At 38.7% G+C, this 22,007-nt stretch overlaps 3 protein-coding genes across 5 annotated transcripts; 2 read left to right on the top strand and 1 right to left on the bottom strand.

The window, feature by feature from the left end:
- The first annotated feature begins 2,090 nt into the window (after positions 1-2,090).
- On the top strand, positions 2,091-5,336 carry LOC137966556 (3beta,22alpha-dihydroxysteroid 3-dehydrogenase-like). The gene is made up of 8 exons (XM_068813220.1): positions 2,091-2,778; positions 3,265-3,414; positions 3,602-3,850; positions 4,239-4,325; positions 4,433-4,511; positions 4,593-4,699; positions 4,838-4,962; positions 5,048-5,336. The coding sequence occupies exons 1-8, from the start codon at positions 2,260-2,262 to the stop codon at positions 5,139-5,141; spliced, it is 1,410 nt and encodes a 469-aa protein (XP_068669321.1). The 5' UTR covers positions 2,091-2,259; the 3' UTR covers positions 5,142-5,336.
- A 4,167-nt stretch (positions 5,337-9,503) lies between these two features.
- On the bottom strand, positions 9,504-13,175 carry LOC137966558 (high mobility group B protein 1-like). Of its 3 annotated transcripts, none has more exons than XM_068813222.1 (8): positions 13,069-13,175; positions 12,113-12,201; positions 11,533-11,661; positions 11,370-11,427; positions 11,236-11,280; positions 10,498-10,578; positions 10,323-10,406; positions 9,504-9,833 (listed from the first exon to the last, which is right to left on the bottom strand). In XM_068813222.1, the coding sequence occupies exons 2-8, from the start codon at positions 12,181-12,183 to the stop codon at positions 9,810-9,812; spliced, it is 492 nt and encodes a 163-aa protein (XP_068669323.1). In that variant the 5' UTR covers positions 12,184-12,201; positions 13,069-13,175; the 3' UTR covers positions 9,504-9,809. The 3 variants fall into 3 exon arrangements, with proteins under 3 accessions (XP_068669323.1, XP_068669324.1, XP_068669326.1); XM_068813223.1 differs by having other exon boundaries at positions 9,504-9,830; XM_068813225.1 differs by having other exon boundaries at positions 11,533-11,658.
- A 6,200-nt stretch (positions 13,176-19,375) lies between these two features.
- On the top strand, positions 19,376-20,592 carry LOC137965770 (chlorophyll a-b binding protein CP29.2, chloroplastic-like). Its single transcript, XM_068812109.1, has 2 exons — positions 19,376-19,921; positions 20,064-20,592. Exons 1-2 carry the CDS (start codon positions 19,424-19,426, stop codon positions 20,421-20,423), a joined length of 858 nt encoding a protein of 285 aa, XP_068668210.1. The 5' UTR covers positions 19,376-19,423; the 3' UTR covers positions 20,424-20,592.
- Positions 20,593-22,007: the final 1,415 nt, after the last annotated feature.

The raw sequence follows: 22,007 nt of genomic DNA, 5'->3' as shown, positions 1-22,007 counted from the left end.
GAATTCAACCACGTCTTTGTATTGATTTAAGGGTGGTATTTATATATAATTTACAACAAAAATCTCGGATAAATACAATAGAGAATTTGCATTATCTTTTCATCTCCTTGTAATTTTTTTTTTATTATTATTTTTTTTATTGTTTTAAAGAGAAGTGGGGAACCCAGTGTGCCCACATAATCATGGGATTCTCTGAGAGGCTGTAGGTTGGCGCCCTAGTGTGGGTGCAGGTCACGGTAGGGACATGTGGCTGACACTTTAGAGACCATCACAATCCCACTTCCATTGATTAAGAAGGCCTAATGATTTTTTTTATCGGTCAAGCCTCTCCATTGGCCGACAAGTGGCCATCTCCCCAATCTGCTTACTTATCCCATTAAATTACTAATCCACCACCATTATCCGACATAAGCTTTGTGGTCTGCCTCAACCCAGATTTCCTGGAAAATGCCTGGGTTTTCCTGACAAATTCTTTAGACGGGCCCCCTCTTTTTCCGATCATGGAGTTGGGATTCGATTAGATTAAGCATCCTAATTGCTTCTCCTAATCCTCGTATCACTGGGATTAGTGATCCATCTATACATTCTCTTGTGTTGGTGTCCTTTGTTAAGTTTTGGAACTTAATCAATTGTTTACACTGAGTTGGTACGGGATCGATGTATTGATTGTTGTTTCATTAAAGGTAGTTTAGAGATTTCAATCTTGTATTGCGATTGTCCTATTTTTTTTTTTATATTTGGAGGTGCTATTAGGGTTTAATCATCACGAAGAAGGATCTTAAGTTACGGTCTGAGATAGGTTAGAGAAAAACACCTATAAGTTGTGTTCGATTTCTCTTGTAAACTATTTCATCTTTAGAGTGAATTACTGCAGTTGCGAAATACAGGACGGAGTCTCACCTTGAGGTGAACAGGAGATAAATAAGGTTCAACTGGATCCACTATTCAAGTTAATCTAAGGGCAACCCGTGGCTTCTTTACCAGGGAGCACAGGAAAAGGGTGTTTGTCCCGTGCCCAAATTTGGAGCTTAGCAAGCTGCACCAACTTTAGAGTTCGAGACAGTTGGGTTAGTACATTTTGAAAGTAAATTACTTAGAGGAAGTAAATTTCATTCTTAAAATATTAATTAAATATAATATTAAAAATTATAACTTTATTTAAATAAAAAATAGGGTATTTTAATAAAAAATTATTTTATAGATTTAATTTAAAAAGATAGTTTTATTTAAATAAAATAAAATATATTTTAACATATATATATTAATAATTAATTAAAAATAAAATAATTAATCAAATCCTTACTTTAATAATATCCAAATGTTAATCAAATTGTTACTTTACAATATCTAAATTCTGAAATATAATATTAAAAAAATTATATAAATAAAAAAGATATTTTATTATATAAAATTATTTTAATAGATTTAACTTTTATTTTAGATAGTTTTATCTGACTAAACTAAAATAAATTTTAACCGCTTTTAAATTCATTAATTTTAATTAATTTTTTAATTAAATATTTATAAATAATATAATCAAAAAATACTTAATCAAATTGTTACTTTTGTAATATCTAAATTCTCCCTCTTAAATTAAAAATAAAATAAAATATTAAAATCATAAATTTATATAAATAAAAAAGAGGATATTTTATTATATAAAATTACTCTAATAGATTTAATGTTTATAAGATTATTTTATTTAACTATTTTGTTACTAAACTAAGATAAATTTCAGTTTTTTTAAATTAATAAAAATTAAAATTGAGATTTTTTAATTTAATTAAATGTAAAAAATAAAATACTTAAGAATCTCGGAGCGTTACGGGTTTCGTCAGGGAACCCGGCACGGGCTAATCTCTTCCTAATAGCATATTACTAATCATAGACCTCTACTTAATTAACCAAAAACCATCATAAAGCTTCCGAGAAACGAAGATCCTGACGCGCTTCTCACCATAAGCTCATCTGAAATGACAGGTACGGTAATGGCATGTGCTGTAAATCAGCCAGCCACATAATCCATTACTCCATTTAATTGGAGAAGGCTGAGAATCTCGGAGCAGCTCGTCTTTTTTCCTCCACCGGGGATTTCCTGGATTCTAAGTCCTGAATCCTCTCCACGCGTGCGCCTGCCCTCTTTACTCCGTCTCAGTGTCGCTCCTCTCTTCTCCCTGGACTGTGTTCTGTTCTATAAATACTCTCTGAAATTCTTTCTCTTCTCTCTCGGCAACGTCCGAAGCCCCGGCGCATCCGTCCATGGCTTTCCTCTCTCTTCAAACCTTCTTCTTCGTCTTCCTCGGTCTCTGCTTCCTGTTCCGCCTCTCTCTCCGGCGACGTCGCTCCGACATTCCACCGGGGAGCCTCGGCCTCCCCTTCGTCGGGGAGACGCTGCAGCTCATCGCCGCCTACAAGACCGAGAATCCGGAACCCTTCATCGACGCTCGGATTCGGAGGTACGGCCGCCTCTTCACCACGCACGTGTTCGGCGAGCCGACCGTGTTTCTGACCGACCCGGAGGCGATCCGCTTCGTGCTCCAGAACGAAGGGAAATTGTTCGAGAGCAGTTATCCCAGCTCCATCTCCAATCTCCTCGGCCGGCACTCTCTGCTCCTCATGAAAGGGAATTTGCACAAGAAGATGCATTCCCTCACCATGAGCTTCGCCAATTCCACCATCATCAGGGATCATCTCCTCGTCGACATCGATCGTTTGGTGCGGTACAATATGGATGGCTGGGACGGTCGGAGGGTTCTGCTTCAAGACGAGACGAAGAAGGTAAGGTTTTTGTTTGGACTCGTTTAAAAGTAGAAAGTGGTGGCTTGAGGCGAGAATGATGGAGCCTCGCCGGTCTGGTAAATTACATTTTATTGAGTAAATTATTTTATTAGCTAAAGTCGTGTTTTAAAAATGGCGAATCCCATGCGAATATTTGGATCAATCTTATTTTTTTTTCCCTGTTAGTTGTTTTAAATTTGGTTGGGATTATTCTGCCCAGAACATTACGCCTTTTGATTCCTCGTGAGATTCTCCTCTGAAGTATGTTTATGTCGTCTGAGTGCCGGTTGACCGCCCCTTCTCTTAAAAAAACAAAAGCAGTTCTGCTGCCTCTGTTCCAGCACTTTTTCCCGTTTCATTTCATTACATTCAGTTTGCAAATAGATTTTCTGGAAGAAGCATTGATGTGTGATTTTCTTTTCTGTTCTGTTTTTTACACTTAATCGTAAATTGCTATGTTTAATTTAAAAATGCAATTATTTGCAGATAACGTTTGAGCTGACAATGAAGCAGCTGATGAGCTTCGATCCAGGGGAGTGGACAGAGAGACTCCGCAAGGAGTACCTTCTTCTCATTGAGGGCTTCTTCTCCGTTCCATTGCCCCTCTTCTTCACCACCTATGGTAGAGCTCTCAAGGTACAATCCGCAGAAAGATTTTTCCGTATTCACCAATCACCGCCTTTTTTCCATTACGAGCCCATGCACTCTGGTTGGTTGTGGAACCCACTTTGCAGCACAAAAGAAAGCGATCTTTTACTCGAGCCCAAGTACAGAAACTAATCTCCCACCATCCACCCTTTTTTGCTTCTACATTCCGATTCAGGCACGGACCAAAGTCGCGGAGACGCTGAGATCGATGGTGAGAGAACGAAGGAAGGAGGAGATGGGGGAGAGTAATAAGAAGAAAGACATGCTAGCTGCACTGATAGACGTCGAAGAGGGGTTCTCGGAGGAGGAGACGGTGGATTTCTTGCTGGCTCTACTCGTCGCAGGCTACGAGACGACGTCAACCATCATGACTCTTGCAGTCAAGTTCCTCTCGGAAACGCCTGCTTCTTTGTCTCTGCTAAAGGTCTATTTCTAACCTAAATACAAGAAAATTCAATTCATCACAATGCGAGGCACTCGTCCCATTTAAAAAAAAATTCAAATCGATTCACAACTGTCGAGCCATGTGTGATTGACCGCCAGTCTGTAGTGACAGTGATTAGGTCGTCTTTTCTTTCTCCTTTTTCTTCCCTATTTTTTTTCCGTCTTTGATTTGATATCTGTTCTGGATTCCTTACACATCAGAGTTCAGACTGCCATGGATGAAGCATTTTTTTAAATTATCGCAGTATCCATCTTCGTGTTTGCATGATAGTCGGCAGAGGACGTGACTTCTCGTGAACGGACGACTCCGTATTTGGTCAAAAGACCTATTATCAAGAAATAGACTTTGAATTCGTACGTTGTTGCAGGCAGAACACGAAGGAATCCGGGCGAAGAAGCGGCAGGGGGAATCCTTGGACTGGAGCGACTACAAAGCTATGTCTTTCACGCAGTGCGTAAGTCCTTGGCTATGATCCTACTGAGTGAGGCTGCTTTAAGAGATTCTCTGGTCGACATAACTGTGGTTTTTCTTCGTTTTGATCAATTCTTTTCTTTCTTGCAGGTAATTAATGAAACGCTACGAGTTGCCAACATCATAAGCGGCGTCTTCAGACGCGCAGTGAGTGATGTACAGATAAAAGGTAATTTACAGTGGTGCTTTACTTGGTCCTTGTAATGCTTTCCCACTCGCCTGAACTCGAGCGATCGACGAACTGTTTCAGGGTTCACGATTCCGAAGGGATGGAAAGTATTCGCCTCGTTTCGCGCCGTGCATCTGGACCACGACCTCTACAAAGACGCTCGAAGCTTTAATCCATGGAGATGGCAGGTCCTTCATCCAGTTTCCTTTATCAATATATAATGGTTTTTTTTTTCTATTCCGCGGCTTGGAGGAGCAAGCGATAAATGAAAACGTCGGTAGTCACCTAATTTTACTTGGACTCGCTATTGTGTAAAATTATTTCAGAACAATTCGCCAAGCCCCGGTATTATCTACACTCCATTTGGCGGCGGACCTCGGCTCTGTCCCGGCTACGAGCTAGCGCGCGTTGAAATCTCCATCTTCCTCCACCACCTCGTCACTAGCTTCAGGTGACAAACTCAATATCTGTTCGGTAATTCCTCTCGAGGAACATGACTTCTGTCGATCGCTTAACCTGTTTGCTTTTTTCAACAGCTGGGAAGCTGCGGAGGATGATAAGTTAGTTTTTTTTCCGACTACCCGGACTCAGAAGCGATACCCCATCAATGTCCGCCGGAAAACCCTCTGAAAATTACAGTCTACAGCTTCCGGCCGAAGGAGGAAAAAGAAGAAGATGAAGATGATGACACCTACTGTTAAAAAAGCTTGTATAGTAATAAATGAAATGGAGTTTTGCTTTGGTGCACCCAACTTTTCTTTACAAAATTTAAATATGTATTTAAACTACCGCAATGATCATTCGTTATCAGTTCCCTGGTGTAGAAAACCTGAAAAAGGAAGGAACGATCGCCGTTCCTCGAGCCCATAACCAGAGTTTTCGCAAGGATAAGCGGGGAATGCCATCGTCGTCATTATTGTCTTGGTGGGCCCGGATTTCGGAACACGGAATCGTAAGGAATTACGTCAGGGGGAGGGCGGAAATGCAGAAAGAGAAGTCGCTTTCATAGGGGCACGAGGGGACACGGAGGGCCACACGTGTGGATAGCCTGGCTCACTTCCCTAATCTGTGTCAGCAGACACACGCGCGGGTGTCAGTCTGGGACACAGCTATCCGAGCCGTGACCAGGCCCCACTGATCCCACGTGAGTAAGCCTAAGGTTGACGCACCGACTTATTGGGTGGTAAATCGCCGGCGAGAAATTTGTTGGCTTTGTCGTTCATCTTGACGTTTACTGGACATCTTTAACTTTTGATGGACTTTCATGTCATTCCATCTCCTTTCCCCCTCCTGTCGGCGACGCTTCGACTCTGATGTGAAGTTTGAAACCATGACTGTCAGCTTTCTTTCGTAGCAATTTTACTCATTTTATAATCTTACTGGGATATACAATCGATGTGAAAGCTTGAAGATATTAAATCATCCATTGATTATTGCTTACTGCTCTTAAATGAGTTCAGTTCTCTGCATTCGTCGTTGATTGCTTGAAAAAGGTGGATACTGGGTTTGAATTATTAGAATAAAAGGAGAGAAGTGGATGATGCAGGACGGAGTTGAAGGGTCACCAACCTGACCAGATTTCTGCTCACCATCCTTTCTCTGTCGGAGAACCGATCTGTAAGAAGAACGTGGTTGTTTTTTATTCTATTTAGATGAGTTTGGTGTCAGTGGTTTTTAACTCCGGTCTGGATTTAATGGTTCCGTATTTAAAAAGGATGGACAAGTGGGAGTTGTCAAATCCGAGTTTCAGTTCTGTGATTTAGGTTACTGGATTCATTCTCAAAATAATTCGTCCTAATCATAGAGATTTCTTCCCAAACAACAAATATCGATATCTTTTCAATCTGATCCAAAAGTTTTCAATCTTTATCGATATGAATAAATTCTTTATCAGAGAAACTTTGATATGACGAAGGAGCATGAGAAGCAGGTAAAGAAAGTGATCATGTAGCAGACAGGATCCATGTGGCTGCACATTGAGAGATTCTTCAGAGGTTCACCGAAGCTGTTGGAAACAACTAAAATGACAAGTGTGATGAGTTCTTTGCTTTCTCTTTACCTGGAAAGTGGAGAAGGAAAAACAAAATAATGCGTTGTCGTCTTTGTTTCTTACGATAAAATCCACAAAAAAAAAAAAAAAAACGAGTAGGATGTCGATATGTCTGCGCTTTGAAATATGAACAAATATCCACTACTAGGCTTCCGGTGATCACCACATCTGAACAAATCTCTCGGTGGCAGATTGGAAATCCGTAACTTGACGTAGTTCCCACGTCAAATCTGGACGATGAACTACCCAATCATTGACCCTAACCTCTCCGAGAAAAGAAGGAAAAGAAACAGGTTTTGTGATTGCTCTTTTCCGTTTGTTGTTTGATTTTGTTCTTTTCTCTCTTATTAATGGAGGTTAAGCGGATAACGAGCGCCTTCCTGTTTCTGCTGCACGGAAAGGTGTTCGAAGATGAAATTTGTTTGAAGAAGCCTTTCATCACATCGGAGGGGCCGACGGGGCAAAGAGAATGAGTATCCTCGCTTTTTAAGACATGCTCCAGACAAGGACGCTTATGGGCATTTGCCATCAGCTTCACTTTTCATCTCCCCCATCCATGGCGACTGATAGAATCAATCCATTTTATCAGTCTCAGTAGATTATCCTCGCTTTCGCTTGTGGGTTTCGACCATTTCTGCAGCTGCGGATATATAAGATCCTTCCTGCTCTATCCAAGAGTTTCTGAAAACCAGTAAGAGAAAAAAGATGATGGGAATACTGAACAGCTTGAAAGTAAGCTCGGATTCATCATAAATGATTACCGAACGCAAAACGAATAGCCAGTAAAAGAGACTTTCTGATCAACTTTATAAATCAGTAAAAAAAAATTTAACATTAACCTACATGAACTAAAAATCCAGGTTTATTGCATACCGTTTGGCAACGTCATGAAGCCTGTGAACTTCCATAATCGTCATCGTCAAAACCTGTTTTAAACTATATTCCGGCTATCTGAATCTCATTCTATTCTTGTCTGCCTTGTGCAAACACGCCTTTCTTTTCCGTCAACCGACGGCAAAGTCTCTGCTCAATAATAAATCGGTTCGTCAACCATGGCACATTTTAGACCTCTCCATTATTTTTCTTCTAAATGGCAGTTTCTTCTTAGTATTCTCTATTTTTTTCTTTTTATGTTACAAATGAATATTATAATCTGCCTTGTTTAGCAGATTCTTCTCGGCTGAGAAGGCTCTTACAACAACTGAATCAAAGATCAAGATTGATAGAATGACAAATTCAAATTATAACTCTAGACAGTCAAACAAAGACCACCAATAATTGATATGTGACAAAGTCAAAACTTAGTTCCGATTGTTAAATATCAATAACTCGATCAATGGTTAAGATAGAGACAAAGAGAGATATGGCATTGCAGGAGATTTAACATATTAGAGCAAAGTGGTCAAGACATAATAAACAAAAGTACTTTTAAGAGAAGAAAAATAAGATGACACATTAGAAGTCACAAAAATGATTGACAACATATTGACTAAATGTGTGGCAAATTCTCATTCTCTATCGATCAGAAATGGTCAAAGATGAAGAAAATCAAACGGAGGAGAAAAAGCAACCCACTTTTGGACGCTAATTCTTCATAAAGGAGGAGTGGGGAAAGAATAACTCAGCACAAGAAACTGTTCGAACTAGATATTCAAAAGGAAAGAGAAACTTTTGAAAATACTGAAAATGCTACCAAAATCCATTAAAATTTGCAACAAGTTGAAATTCTACAACAACTCAGTCAAAGTTGTTCGAAACTTGCAGCAAAGTTTTTGGATTGATGGATTGATGGATCACACAACAATAAAAAAAAAAAGACTTTTAGTAAATACGTCTGAACTCTTGAAGAATATAGAAGCCTCCTACAAGGAAAATATACTCTGGATTTACTCATCTCTTCCACGTTAGCAGGATTGGAAGATGTAGGGGGCCACGTTCAAATCTTTGGCCCTGAAAAAAAGTAATAAAACATTCCAAAGTTTAGTGAAAAAATGGAAGCAACTAACAAGAAACCCATTGAACTAAATTACGCCGTCATCGTAGACATCTTTAGACCACTGAAAATATTGAATCCTCTTATTCAACTTTCTTGATTGATAACATTGGTCTCAAGTCCTACACTGCCACTCAATGACTCTACTACAGAAGAACGCTTAACGAGCAAACCTTTCTCTGTTCCTTTTTTTATTTATTTATTTCTCCTTATTTTCGTGATTGATACGAGTTATAAAATCATACATTTTATCTAACCGCTCTCGTTTTCAAACCTACCACAATCTGTTATCCAACAATAAAAAGTTGACGGACGTACCACGTACAACAATACCAGAGGATAAAACAAGTGAAGCATGAAAATCAGTTAACCAAGCATTTAAGGCAGGTATTGGTTGAACCAACCTCACAAACCACTAACATGACTTCAAGAAATGTGAATGATTTTCAATTATGTGATACTGACAGCCTGACTCGTCAAAATCTACTTAGCTCATCACATGTTACATCCTTTTATGTATACTTCTGCTAAAGAACTTGCAATATTCAGCTCTTCACGGCCCACATCAGATCATAAGGTCAAGAAACTTACCAATAGATAGAATAAAATAAAAAAACAATGCGAACGATATTAATTCACTTTCAGTGTAATCAGACCTAAGCAAGCAGCCAACATAGAAAATCACGGTAATAAAAGAATTCAACTCAAGTAATTAACCAAAAGGTCACAAGTGTTTCCAGGATTTTCGCCTACTTCCAAAACCATCAGCACTTGTAATGGTAACATTCAAATTTTCAATATCACAAGTTACAGGTCAGATCACATACGCCTGACGCCTTCCACAGCACATTTCGCCAGACACAAGGTAAGTTATTCCTTAGATGAGCCTAATCAAACAACTACATGAACCTCAAAGACCGATTTAATCTAAAAATAAGCAGCAATGATCGGCGACCAAAGAAACATCGAATACCAACTCCCAAAAACGTCGGAAAAGAACATGTACACAAGAACTAAGGAATCACATGCAAAATCTAAGGTGAGACAGAGGATGCTAGATATTAATTACGAAAAAAGACAAATATGGCAGCAAAATATACAAGCTAAAATGGAAAAGTGGGCGCTGTTGAAACTCCTCCATCTTCTATTGATGTAAGAGGAAACCACTTATAAAGTAACTTTATCGTACACAAGCACGATTTGATGACTTGGATCAACTACACAAGCACCCAAGCAATAAACTGCGTCATCTCGTTCAGTCATCATCTTCTTCCTCCTCCTACAGGTTAACCAAGATCATTTATTTCAGTATCTACTGAAGAAGCATAATCCATACTCATGATAGAGAACAAAATTGGAGTGGAGACAAGCAACTACATAATGAAGTTCACTAGCATAATTTTTTCCTCTCTTTTTTTCTTAAATGAGAAAAACTTTACTGAGAAAACAGACTTACATCGAATTAATCATCTCATGGGTATTCAAATTACTCTGGTTTACAAATGAAACAAATTGCTGGAAAATTTGTGACTGTTTAGTCAACTGGAACAATCTCATATGTGCGCCAATTTTTTACATCAGGAAAAAGCCTAAAATAAATATATCCCTTGACTAAGTTTTTAATCTCATCTTCAAGCCAAGAGATATTTGCAAAGAAAAGAAAGAAACAGAGCCTCTGACAACAAATAAAAATGATACAGCGTCTTAAGCTGTATGTGTTAACGTCAAAAGCAATTATAAAGAAATGTAAAGCTATGAAAAAGTTTACCTCTTCACTTTCCTCCTCATCATCGTCATGGATTTCAGATTTTGACCTGTCAGATTCCTCATCTCCATCATCAGCTGCACTCTCCTGTCAGCAAGAAGAGACCAGATGAACACTCATAAACCAGTCAAAAGTATTTCACTTAAGTGTATAGCAGATCTTGAGTTCTATACTTCACCTGTTTCTTGTTGTACGCTGAGATAATTTTCTCATACTCAGCTTTTTTCTTTGCTGCTTTGGCTTCATATGGGGCTTTCTCCTATTCAACAATATGCCTCATAATAAACATAGGTAACACTTGAGCCAACCATTGAATATATTAACCATAGCCTCCAAAGTATTAGCACCAGATATACTGTCTAATTCACATATAGCCCTAATTTTTTCTAGAAAGAAACTTAATTTTTGCTATAACTATTAATTTCAATGGCTCCAATTCAAGAAACCAAATGCTAAGCTCACTGTCATACATTAGAAGAACATATCAAGTATTTGACAAAGTAGTGGGACTGAGTATCTGACCGAGCAGTGCCCTGGAAGATTGGCCAATTATAACTACAACCAATTATGAGATATCAGACCCATTGATCATAAACACACAATTTGTTTAACTATTTTTCTAACTATGATTTTCCCTCTACCTCGAGGGAGCTTATAATGTCCCGTTGAACTGTAACTTGAAATCAAAACAAGAATACCTGATCCGCACCAAGTAGCATATAAACATACACTTAAAAAGTCCAAAAGTATGGCAAGAGAAAAATCAGACAACAAAGAAGATCTTCATCGCATTCTTAGGAAGAATTTCAATCATTTTGCCAATACAACATCTTCCATCACATATAAAACATATTACCACCATGTCTATTCTACACAACTTAGCCTCAAAAGAATCATCAGAAGCAGCAATACTTACAGTAGCAGACATCGACTTCCACTTCTCTCCACCAGCTTTTCCAACCTTTATGTTCATCAAACAACATGCTTCAGTGATTTTGCCCCTGACAACTATTATGGACCTAACAACAGCAAAGACCACAACGCACTTACAGCAGAAACAGCCTTCACATTAGGGTGCTCTTGTTTGTAAGTTATCCGAAACTCTTCTCTGCAATATACATGTAAAAGAACATTAAGTAGAAGGCCAAACCCGCTAAACTAAAACTCCCGCGTTAGCAAACAAAAACTTGATAGTTAAAAGTGAGATGCTCACAGGAAAACAAAGAAAGCACTAGGAGGCCTTTTTGGCTTATTTGGATCCTTTGTGGCAGCTTTTTCTTTCTTGGCACGTCTTTTATTACTCTTGTCTGCCTTAATAGCAGCCTTGCGCTTTCCAACCCTACTGAAAATGGAAAATAGTTACATGAACATCATTCATTGGAATGGAGGGAAACATTCTTAAACAGGCCGTTTCATGTGATGCAGCCATTTTATTCTGTAAAAATATTACAATGATGAGATGATTCTCTGGCCACAAAAAAATCATTTATTTTCTTTTTCTGCTTTAACAACTTTCTCTATGTCAATCTTTACAAATGAGGTAAACATAAATATTTGGAAGTATATCACATGGCCAAGCTGCTTGCATTGTTTTGTATAAGTGCATAAGAGAGACTAACGGTTATTGCTTAACAGTTTAGTAGCAAAGAGTAAACAGTCGCAAATAAAATATCACAAGCAACTGCAAAGCCTATATATCTGACTCACACAGAAATCAGAAGAAATCTGCAAACATTGAACTTTAATATAAACCATAAAGGACAAGCAGCTCCAAATATTAAAACTCAATTAACCTGTCTTCCACTGGCTTCAGTGCTTCTTTCGTCTCCTTCCTTGTTGCCCCTTTACCCTTTGCACCCTTCATTGTAAGGATAAAGGAACTCTGTGATGACAATAAAACAAAGTGAATCCAATAGCAGATCACATAGCTACACGAGCACATAAAAGACTCATTTCTACTAACCGTCGTAGTCACAATAGACATATCTAAGTCTAGTAGGTTCGGTTGACGAAGCAAGTAACGAGCACAGCTAATTTTAACAAAGTCAACTCGGACAATGAGCAAACCATGAAGGAAAGTGAGGGTCTTTTAATACAAAAAGACTATCAAGATCCAAAACATTTTTATTGGAATAAACGGATGTTAACGTTCTATAAATTTTCTAGATAAATTCCAATTATCATTAAAGCAGCAAAAAACGAGAAAGAAGAATGACTCGCCATATTTGTCCTAAACCGACCATAAATTTTAAAAATTCAAAGAGAAGACGTGCAGAAGACCAAGCATAGGGAAGGATCTACCAAGTCAAAAACAAACTACACACAATAATCACTAAGAAAATAGCAAAATAACGTAGAAATGAAAGAAAATTTTGACTCTCCGAAACAAAATACCTCCAGATGAGCTAAAGATAATAAAAAACAAAAAGCCTACCAAAATAAAATAAAATAAAATAAAATAATGACATAAACCGCAGGCAGGAGAAAAAAATCAGAAAACAGCATCCTCCAGTCTCAACGGAGATTTACCGTAAGGAAATAAACAAGAATAGATCGGAGTAGGAGAATGAATCCACTAAAATTTACGATCTGAAACTCTCACATGGAAGCAAACTAAGCAGTCAAAAACACCACCATGTAAGAATTGAACAGAAAAAAAAATGATGTAGCATAAAGATACTGGAGATCTGTCCACAAACGAAACTAAGAAAATACAAAATAAAAATCAGACGGTAAAAACGAGTCGTACCTCTCGATGGGGGAAGCCGATTGCAGCCCTTCTCCTGCGGAATTGAAAGCCAACGAAAAATGAAAAGAAAGAGAAACGGTAAAGGAGACACTGAGAAATAAAGTAAGTTCGTACGACCGACTCAGATGGAATTTATTGAAAGACCGGCCCAAGCGGTAACTATCTCTGCCTTCGTCTCCACACAGTTCATTGACGATAACAAAGCAACCGGCTACTCCCAGTTCTCTCCTTGGCTGGCCAGCTTATCCCTTCTGCCCGCTTCTGGAAGGGCGAAGACAAATAGATATTTTTTGAAAGTCCGTCTAACGGACACGTGTCAACAATGAGCCTCGTGACGTGGGACACAATTATCTGCTCTGTTTTTAAATTTAGAAAGTGTTTTGCTTGGCGTACTAATCAAGGTAGGTAATTCCATGTAAAAAAAAAAAAGTATTTGGCAGGCCCACTTAAATAAAAGGAGTGGAAGCCGGAATGTAGACGACGGCCCGACTCGCGGAAACAAAAAATATACAGCGTAACTGCAGCGGATAAAATCAGTTGGAGGAGGAAGGCTTGAAAACAACTATTGGGGAGGTTATCTGAAAGAGGCAGCGATGCCTACGAACATGAATCTTGCATTCTGAGATAGACTATGTAGAATCGTGGATGGTTGTCTTCCTGATGGATGTTATAGGCATTTCCGCCATGGCTGGAGATGTCAAGCTCTGCAACTTTGTCATCGATTGATATTCTTAACAAGCTAAGCTTGTAAAGAAGAAAGAACAGTGGCCCCATGGTGACGCTCACCCACACTGTAATTACCGGGAGCTCCACGACCTGGGCGCCCAGTAATCCCCACCCTCCTCCCACGAGGAGGTCAAAGGATCGTTTAACTCCGGTAGCGCCTCAAGCGTAGGCTTGGACGATAAATTCCTCCTCGGCGAAAGGCCCCGTGAAGATCAGTCCCTAGGCACCGCAGTGCCCAGGTAATATATTTGAGCGGCCTCTAGAGGGCCATTGAACTTGAGCTTCAGAGACACCACATTGAGCCCGATCAAGACACAAGCAGCGAAATACCCACAAAGGGTAGCAGCCTGAGGTGATGGCAACAAAGCCTCCAAGGAGGCCATTGCAGACATCCATGATGTCTCATTCCAGCGGCGCCTCCTTAGAGTGTGGTGTGTCCGACGGCTGTCCAGTTGCCTTCAGACCAAGATCCTAATGATCAAACCTACAATTGTATATTATCATTTAATAGTGATATATCCCCAAAAATGTTTCTTATAGATATAGTATTCTTATACCCAAATAAAAAAATATTCAAATGACACGAATCATGATAATAAGTTTTTAAAAGCAAGTATTAGCTTCCACGTATTACAATATAACTGCCTCATTTGAATGAGAACCATATATGATACATATCTTTATGAATGAACTTCCAAATGCCCATTCAAGATCAACTTACATTGTCATTATCTAAATTTCATGTATACAACTAAATAAAAGAAGACAAATTGAAATTAACAGAGTTTTTCAATTAACAATTATGATACAAACATAAAAAGAATTTCAACCACATAAAATTACATAATAAAACTGAGTCTCATATGTTCAACATATCCCCTATAAGCAATAGGTAGTAGAGTTTTTTACAATGGATCATCAATCATTAATTCAGTGTTGATGTGTTCTACAACCACTTTGTTTCTTTTGATATATTATCGAATAGCAAAGAACTTAAATATCAATATGTTTACTATGACTTCTGCTCTTATTGTTCTTGGCCATAAACACCATTGCGAAATTATCATAATAAATCCTCAATGGCTTAGAAATTGTGTCAACAATTTCAAATCCCCAAAAATAAAACTCCCCAACCATATAACATGTGATGTGGCTTCAAAATATGCTACAAACTCTGCCTCTATGGTAGAAGTAGCAATCAATGATTGTTTTGTACTTCTCCAAGAAATGCCCCTCCCGCTAATAAGAAGACATATCTTGATGTCAACTTTATTGAGTCAAGGCAGCTAGGAAAATCAGAGTCTGAATACCCAATCACTTCTAGATGATCAGATCGCCTAAATATAAGCTTGTAGTTTTTTGTCCCCTGAAGGTATCACATGACTTTCTTTGCAGCTTTCTAATAGTCCAAACCCGGGTTACTTTGATATCGCCCAATGTTCTCACTACATAAGTTATGTCAAGTCTTATGCAAACATAGGTATACATCAAACTTCCAACAGTGGAAACATATGAAATTTTTTCATTTGTTCCCTCTTTTAATAATTTCTTGGACCTTGTTCCAAACTTAATTTGTTATCTTTAACAATAGGCGCAACACCATATGAATAATTCTTCATACGAAATCTCTCTAAAATTTTATTGATATAGGTTTTTTGAGATAATCCTAATGTCCCTCAGAATCTGTATCTATCAATCTTTATGCCTATGACATAAGAAGTTTTGCTCATATTTTTTATATCAAATTACTTTGAGAGAAATTGTTTAACCTTGTGAAGTAGACCTATATCACTTGAGGCAAGTAGAAAGTCATCTACATATAAGACTAAGAAAATTAATTTACACTCACTGACCTTATGGTTTATACATTGATCTATGATATTCTTCATAAAACCAAATGATGAAAATAACATCATGGAATTTTATATACCAATAACGGGATGTTTGTTTTTTAAGTAAATCGAGTTAGTCGGACCTGTGCTCAGATGACTTCGTTGGCGAGTTGGAAAAGGCTAGTCGGGTCGATTCAACCTGTCCGAACCAACTTGGCATATTTATGTCGATTATTGCCATATGATTTCGATTTTTTTATTTTAAATTTTTTGGGCCCTAGAGGTCGTCTTTAACTTCCACCCACACAAAGATGGAGTGCCCTCACTGGTCAACGTCACCAACTCGACGCCGATGTGACGACTACCTCCGACGCATGACACTAGCGCATCCTGTGTCGGCCATTTCCACCTAGCGTCGGTTGGCTTCAACACAGAAAAGGTAGCTTAGCCATGTGACCCTTGATGACATCCTTAATGACGATGACACCATTGCACCTTCTTCCTCTGACGCATGACACCGATGCAAGAATTGTCGCAGAGCTATGAACTCGATAGATGAAAAGAGTCGTCCATCATGTGTTTGATGCCGGCGCACCGAGTGCCGGTCTCAAATGTCCTGCATCTACACCATTGAGTGCAACGCACCACTGCATGATGGGTGCGTTCAACGCCGACACACTCCAACGTCAGACGTTTATTTCTATGGTCACGGCCATGCACAAAGACGTCTCTGGGTGTTTGTTTAAAAAATTGACGCCTCCACACAAAGGGGCGCACCGTCAATGTATCTTATGTCAAACCATCGGCGCACTGGGCGCCTCCCTCAGTGTTTCACTATCAAGGGTTGCCTTGCGCTGTGGAGGTCGGCTGGTGCGGCAAACTAGTTTCACGTAGTACCCAGAAGAGTATTGCATAGATAACTTGAGCGAGCAAGAGTTCGTTGAAAATAAATAAATTAATGAAAATGAAGCGTGATTCGTGATATCTGTTTTGATACCAAATGTTAGCATAACTGAATTTCTAATATATCATCAAATTCATAATCTATAAATAGAAACAAAAATAGTCACTTACTTCCTGTCATGGCGATCAAATTCAGAAAAACGAAAATCGACTCGTCTATTTAGAGGCTAACACTCTGCTAGACCAGATATGTAACTGTTAAACACTTATTTTCTCATAAAAAGAGGAGAGGTTGTAACTAATAGACAGTTACAATTGTCCACTACTGCCTACGTTTAAGAGAAACGAAAAAACTCCTAAATGAAAAGGTCAAACCTCTGCTGGCTCTGATACCAAATGTTAGCATAAATGACCTTCGGTCATGGCTATCAAATTCTGGAAGAACAAAGATCAACTCGTTTATTCAGAGGCTCCTCGATTGAAAATCACAGGCACTCTACTAGACCAGATTTGTAGCTATTAAACTCCTCTTTTCTCATAAAAAAAATGAAAGGTAATTGGTGGGTCGTTACAATTGTTCGATACTACCTTCATCTTAGGGAAATGTAAAAACTCATAAAAAAAAGTCAAACTTCTACTGGTTTGATAACAATTGTTAGCATAAATGACCTCCAGTCATGGTGATCAAATTATGGAAGAACGGAGATATACTTGTCTATTCAGAGGCTCCTTAATGGAAAGTCATAGGCACTCTGCTAGATCAGATCTGTAACCCTAAATCTCCTATTTTTCCACCAAAGATCTGCCTATCAGTTACAACCGTCCATTACTGCCTACATCTAAGGGAAATATAAAAACTCCTAAAAGAAAGTGATCAAACATCTACATGCTATGATATCAAATATTACCATAAATAACCTCCAATTATGACGATCAAATTCTGGAATAATGGAGATTGACACGTCCATTCACAGGTTCCTCGATGGAAAATCACAGGCTCTCTGTTAGATCAGATTTGTGACCATTAAATTTTTTTTTTTTAATGAGAGGATGTAACTAATGGCCAGTTATAATTAGTTACTACTACCTATATCTAAGGAAAACGTAAAAAACTCCTAGAAAAAGGGTCAAACCTCAACTGGCTTTGATACCAAATGTTAACATAAATGACCTCCAATCACGACGATTAAATTCTAGAAGGATAGAAATCAATTTGTCTATTCAGAAACTCTTCGATGGAAAGTCAAATGCGCTATGCTAGACTAGATCCGTAACCCTTAAACTTTTTTTTTTTTCTATCAAAAGATGAGAGGTTGTAACTGATGGTAATTACAACTATCTATTAATGCTTATATATAAGGGAAACTTAAAAATTCCTAAAAGAAAGGGTCATACTTTTGTTGGCTCTGATACCAAATGTTAACGTAAATGACCTCCAATCATGGCGATTAATTTTTGGAAGAACGGAGATCGACTCATCTATCCTGAGGCTATTTGATGGAAAATCACATGTGATTTGTTAGACTAGATCTGTAATCCTCAAATTCCTCTTTTTCCATCAAAATATAAGAGGTTGTAATTGATAGGCAATTACAACTGTCCATTACTACCTATATCTAAGGGAAACGTAAAAACTCCTAAAGAAAGGGTCAAACCTATAAACATATCCAAAATATTATAGTAACCTCTCATGTTATGGGTTGTGCTAAAAGTTTTAAAAATAGCAGTGGTGGCATTAATGCTCATATGTAATTAAATTTTTTACTGTATATGTGTTAATGATAATAGTAATAGCCATAACAACAAGAGCAGTAGTAACATTAACACTTATGCGCGATGCAATTATTGTTTGCAAAGATGGGGGAAAATGTTGTTTCCATTTTTAAGCTTATTGAAGAGGAAACTCAAATTGTTTGCCAAGAAAGCTGAAATGTAGTACACAGGAAGCAACCTAAGTTGATAAATTTTGTCCAAAAAAATTATCGGGCCTACAAAGCTAGTCGTAAGATACGAGCATGTGTTAGGAAAGTTACAAAATGATAATAACACCATAGCAAATATGTTCCCTGACCAAGTTCAATTCGCTATGTGTGAAGAAGAGGATTTATATAAGTATTTTTATGATATTTAATGTAATTACCAGTAAGAAATATAAAATATTTAACAAATAAAAATTATACTATAGTCTATTTTCCACAAAAGAGCAAATGTGTTAGAATCACAATCATGCTATTTTTAAATAAATAATTTTTAAAGATATTAAATATAGTGTAAATATTTATATTTTGTTATTTTTAGGGTAATAGATTCAAATTCCAAATTATTCAGTTAAACCAATCGAAATGGGACCGTACACAAACCCGCTTGAACTAGTTCAATTGGATTGTAATTACTCGGATTTAGGTCAAACTTACTGGGTCAATCATATTTATTATGCTTTTTAATTAGAAAAAATGAAGAAATCTTATAAAATCTATTAATGTATAGAATATTTTTTTTGAATTTTAGCTCTTTCTAATTTTTGCCCATGGGTAAATATGGCAAAGAGCCAAACACACGTATTCCTATGCTTTGCACTCGTACGGGAGGCAACTGTCTCGCAAGCAATGCCCATCACAAGAATTGCTTTACTGACCCATGCCAGCCATTAGCTGGAGGACCCGTCCGAACCAACCAGAGCCAACTATACACTAAAAAGGATAAGGCGCAGATAAGGTGGCGAGCTTCTGGACCATCAGATGGATACGGGCCTTGCGTTCAACGGCTCCAGATCAATCTCTCTGAGATAACTCACAAAAGACTCACATGGTATATACTTTCACGCGCATTTCTCCTCTATCTCTGTCTCTGTCTCTCTCTCGCGCGCGGCTTCCTCTCTTCGAATCAGATCGGCCATGGCCGCCTCCACCGCAGCCACTGCGTCCTCCTTTCTGGGCACTCACCTCCAGAAATCCCACTCCAATGGCGGGAAATTCCAGGCCAGATTTGGTTTCGGCACCAAGAAGACTTCTCCCAAGAAGAGAGCAGCCAAGAACGTGCCCGATCGGCCTCTGTGGTATCCCGGCGCCAAGGCTCCGGAGTGGCTTGACGGCAGTCTTCCCGGCGACTATGGGTTCGACCCGTTCGGTCTCGGCAAGCCCGCGGAGTACTTGCAATTCGACTTGGACTCTTTGGACCAAAACTTGGCGAAGAATATCGCCGGTGATGTGATCGGGACCAGGTTCGAGGGCAGCGACGTGAAATCGACCCCCTTTCAGCCTTACAGTGAGGTATTCGGTCTGCAGAGATTCAGAGAGTGTGAACTCATTCACGGCCGATGGGCCATGCTTGCTACTCTCGGCGCTCTCTCCGTCGAGTGGCTCACTGGTGTCACCTGGCAAGACGCCGGCAAGGTACTACTCCACTACTGCCATTAATTCCTGTCTCCTTTCTCTTCCTTAAATCCACTGTGGATCGATGTTCTCTTCCTGCCCCGAGATTTGAATAATAAACGCTGAAAAATCATGAGTTCTCTTTACTTTCCCTCTTCTTCAGGTAGAGTTGGTCGACGGGTCCACCTACCTTGGGCTTCCGCTGCCCTTCTCCATAACCACACTGATCTGGATCGAGGTACTCCTGATCGGTTACATCGAGTTCCAGAGGAACGCCGAGCTGGACCCAGAAAAGAGACTGTACCCCGGCGGCGCCTTCGACCCCCTCGGCCTCGCCGCCGATCCCGAGAAGAAATCCACCCTTCAACTGGCAGAGATCAAACACGCGCGCCTCGCCATGGTGGGATTCTTGGGTTTTGCGGTCCAAGCTGCGGTCACCGGCAAGGGGCCTCTCAACAACTGGGCAACCCATTTGAGCGATCCCCTCCACACCACCATCATTGACAGCTTCTCCTCCCCTTAAGCCGTTTTGTTCCTGCTCCCGTCCCTTCCCGGTGTGAATGAGATTAAATTACTGCTATATTTGCATCTTGTAAATCTAAGAATATTTGACACTGCTGTGGCTAAATGACATGGTATATGTCACGGCCATGGAAGTTTATAACATCTCTGTGCTATCCTTTGTTACTAGAGCTATTACGTTTTGTTACTGTGTGTTTGATCGGCTGAAGGTAGCTGTGGGGGATCAGTGGAACAAAACTCTACAGAGGGAGAAAGAGTTCAGAAAAGAGAACAAAAAAACAAAAACAAAAAGATCAAGCATAAAGATGACGACGATGATGATGATGATGATAATGTCTGATAGATTTTTTATTTTAAATACATAACTTTCTTTAAACCAATCTTGATAGTCCTAAATTATTATTTTTCTTTATTTTTATTTTATTTATCTAATTTCATTTAGACCCTCTAGTGCCTTTTCATGAACTGTACGAAAGACATTTTTAGTGACTATTAGTGTTTCATGTTTCTTGGAAATATTATTTTAACTAGAAGTTCTCACCAGAAAATTCATAAATTTTTCAGTAAGATTTCTCAATCAAGATGGGCCGAAAAATCGTGTGATTTTTTTAGTAAATATTTGATAATTGATATATAATACTTTTAAGGTGATTTTTCATGGTGATTTTGTATTTATTTTTTATTTTACATAAATTTTATGGGATAAGTATATTAATCTACGAGATTCATTATTTTTTATTTATTTTCCTAGAAAATATATTAATGGGTCTTTCCATGTAATTTCCTAGTAAAACACTAATAAGATTTTATCGAAGGGTTTATTGGAAATGTGTATCTTAGGAAAAATATTTATAATTTTTCCTAGATATAAAATTTCAATTAGGGGCACTAACAAGACCTAAAGAAAACATATTTCTTAAAAATTTGTGTAATTTCCCTAATTATAAAAAAAATCAAAACCAAGTTTATTGAATATTCATGAATTTTCAGCCACATTAATTTATTATTAGTGATTATAATTTTTTTATTCATGCTATATTTTTCATGTGAACGGCTCTTCCCCTTATCATTTGAAACTTTTTCCGGCATAGTGATTGGGTCGTGTCAGCTGATTCATTGATTGAACCAGTAAACTCAACCGGGTCATTCCGATTCTCTATTTCCTGAACCCTTTTACTCGGGTAATCTTGGTCGTGTGGACAAGACCGGGTCCTGTTTGAACCCTGGCGATCATTTCATGTGGATGAATGGTAAATATGAGTAGAAACCATATTCCGTCGCTTACGCCTTGACATAATTTTCGAAGTCATATTAGTCATGTACAAGACTTGAAGTCCGGCTCTCCACTAACGGTAGTTAAACTAAATAATACGGCTAAAGTTTATCTCATGAGTCAAGTTGACTAACCCCCTTTAACCACTCCGATTCAGGTTTTATTGGAGTGGCTCGGGCTTCTCTCGTCGGGTCCAATCTCGTCTCGGGTTTTATCGGGCTTCTCTCGTCGGGTCCAATCTCGTCTCGGGTTTTCTCGGGCTCAACCCTCGAGCCAGGCTCGCTATCCCTAAAAGAACCCATACTCGGCTCG

The sequence above is a fragment of the Aristolochia californica genome, unplaced genomic scaffold (genome assembly GCF_029961685.1).
Source record: "Aristolochia californica isolate CCGP_79_NKW_82.1479 unplaced genomic scaffold, dmAriCali1.0.hap1 SCAF_5, whole genome shotgun sequence".
Classification (NCBI taxonomy): Eukaryota; Viridiplantae; Streptophyta; class Magnoliopsida; order Piperales; family Aristolochiaceae; genus Aristolochia; species Aristolochia californica.
This window is presented reverse-complemented; position numbering and strand designations above follow the sequence as displayed.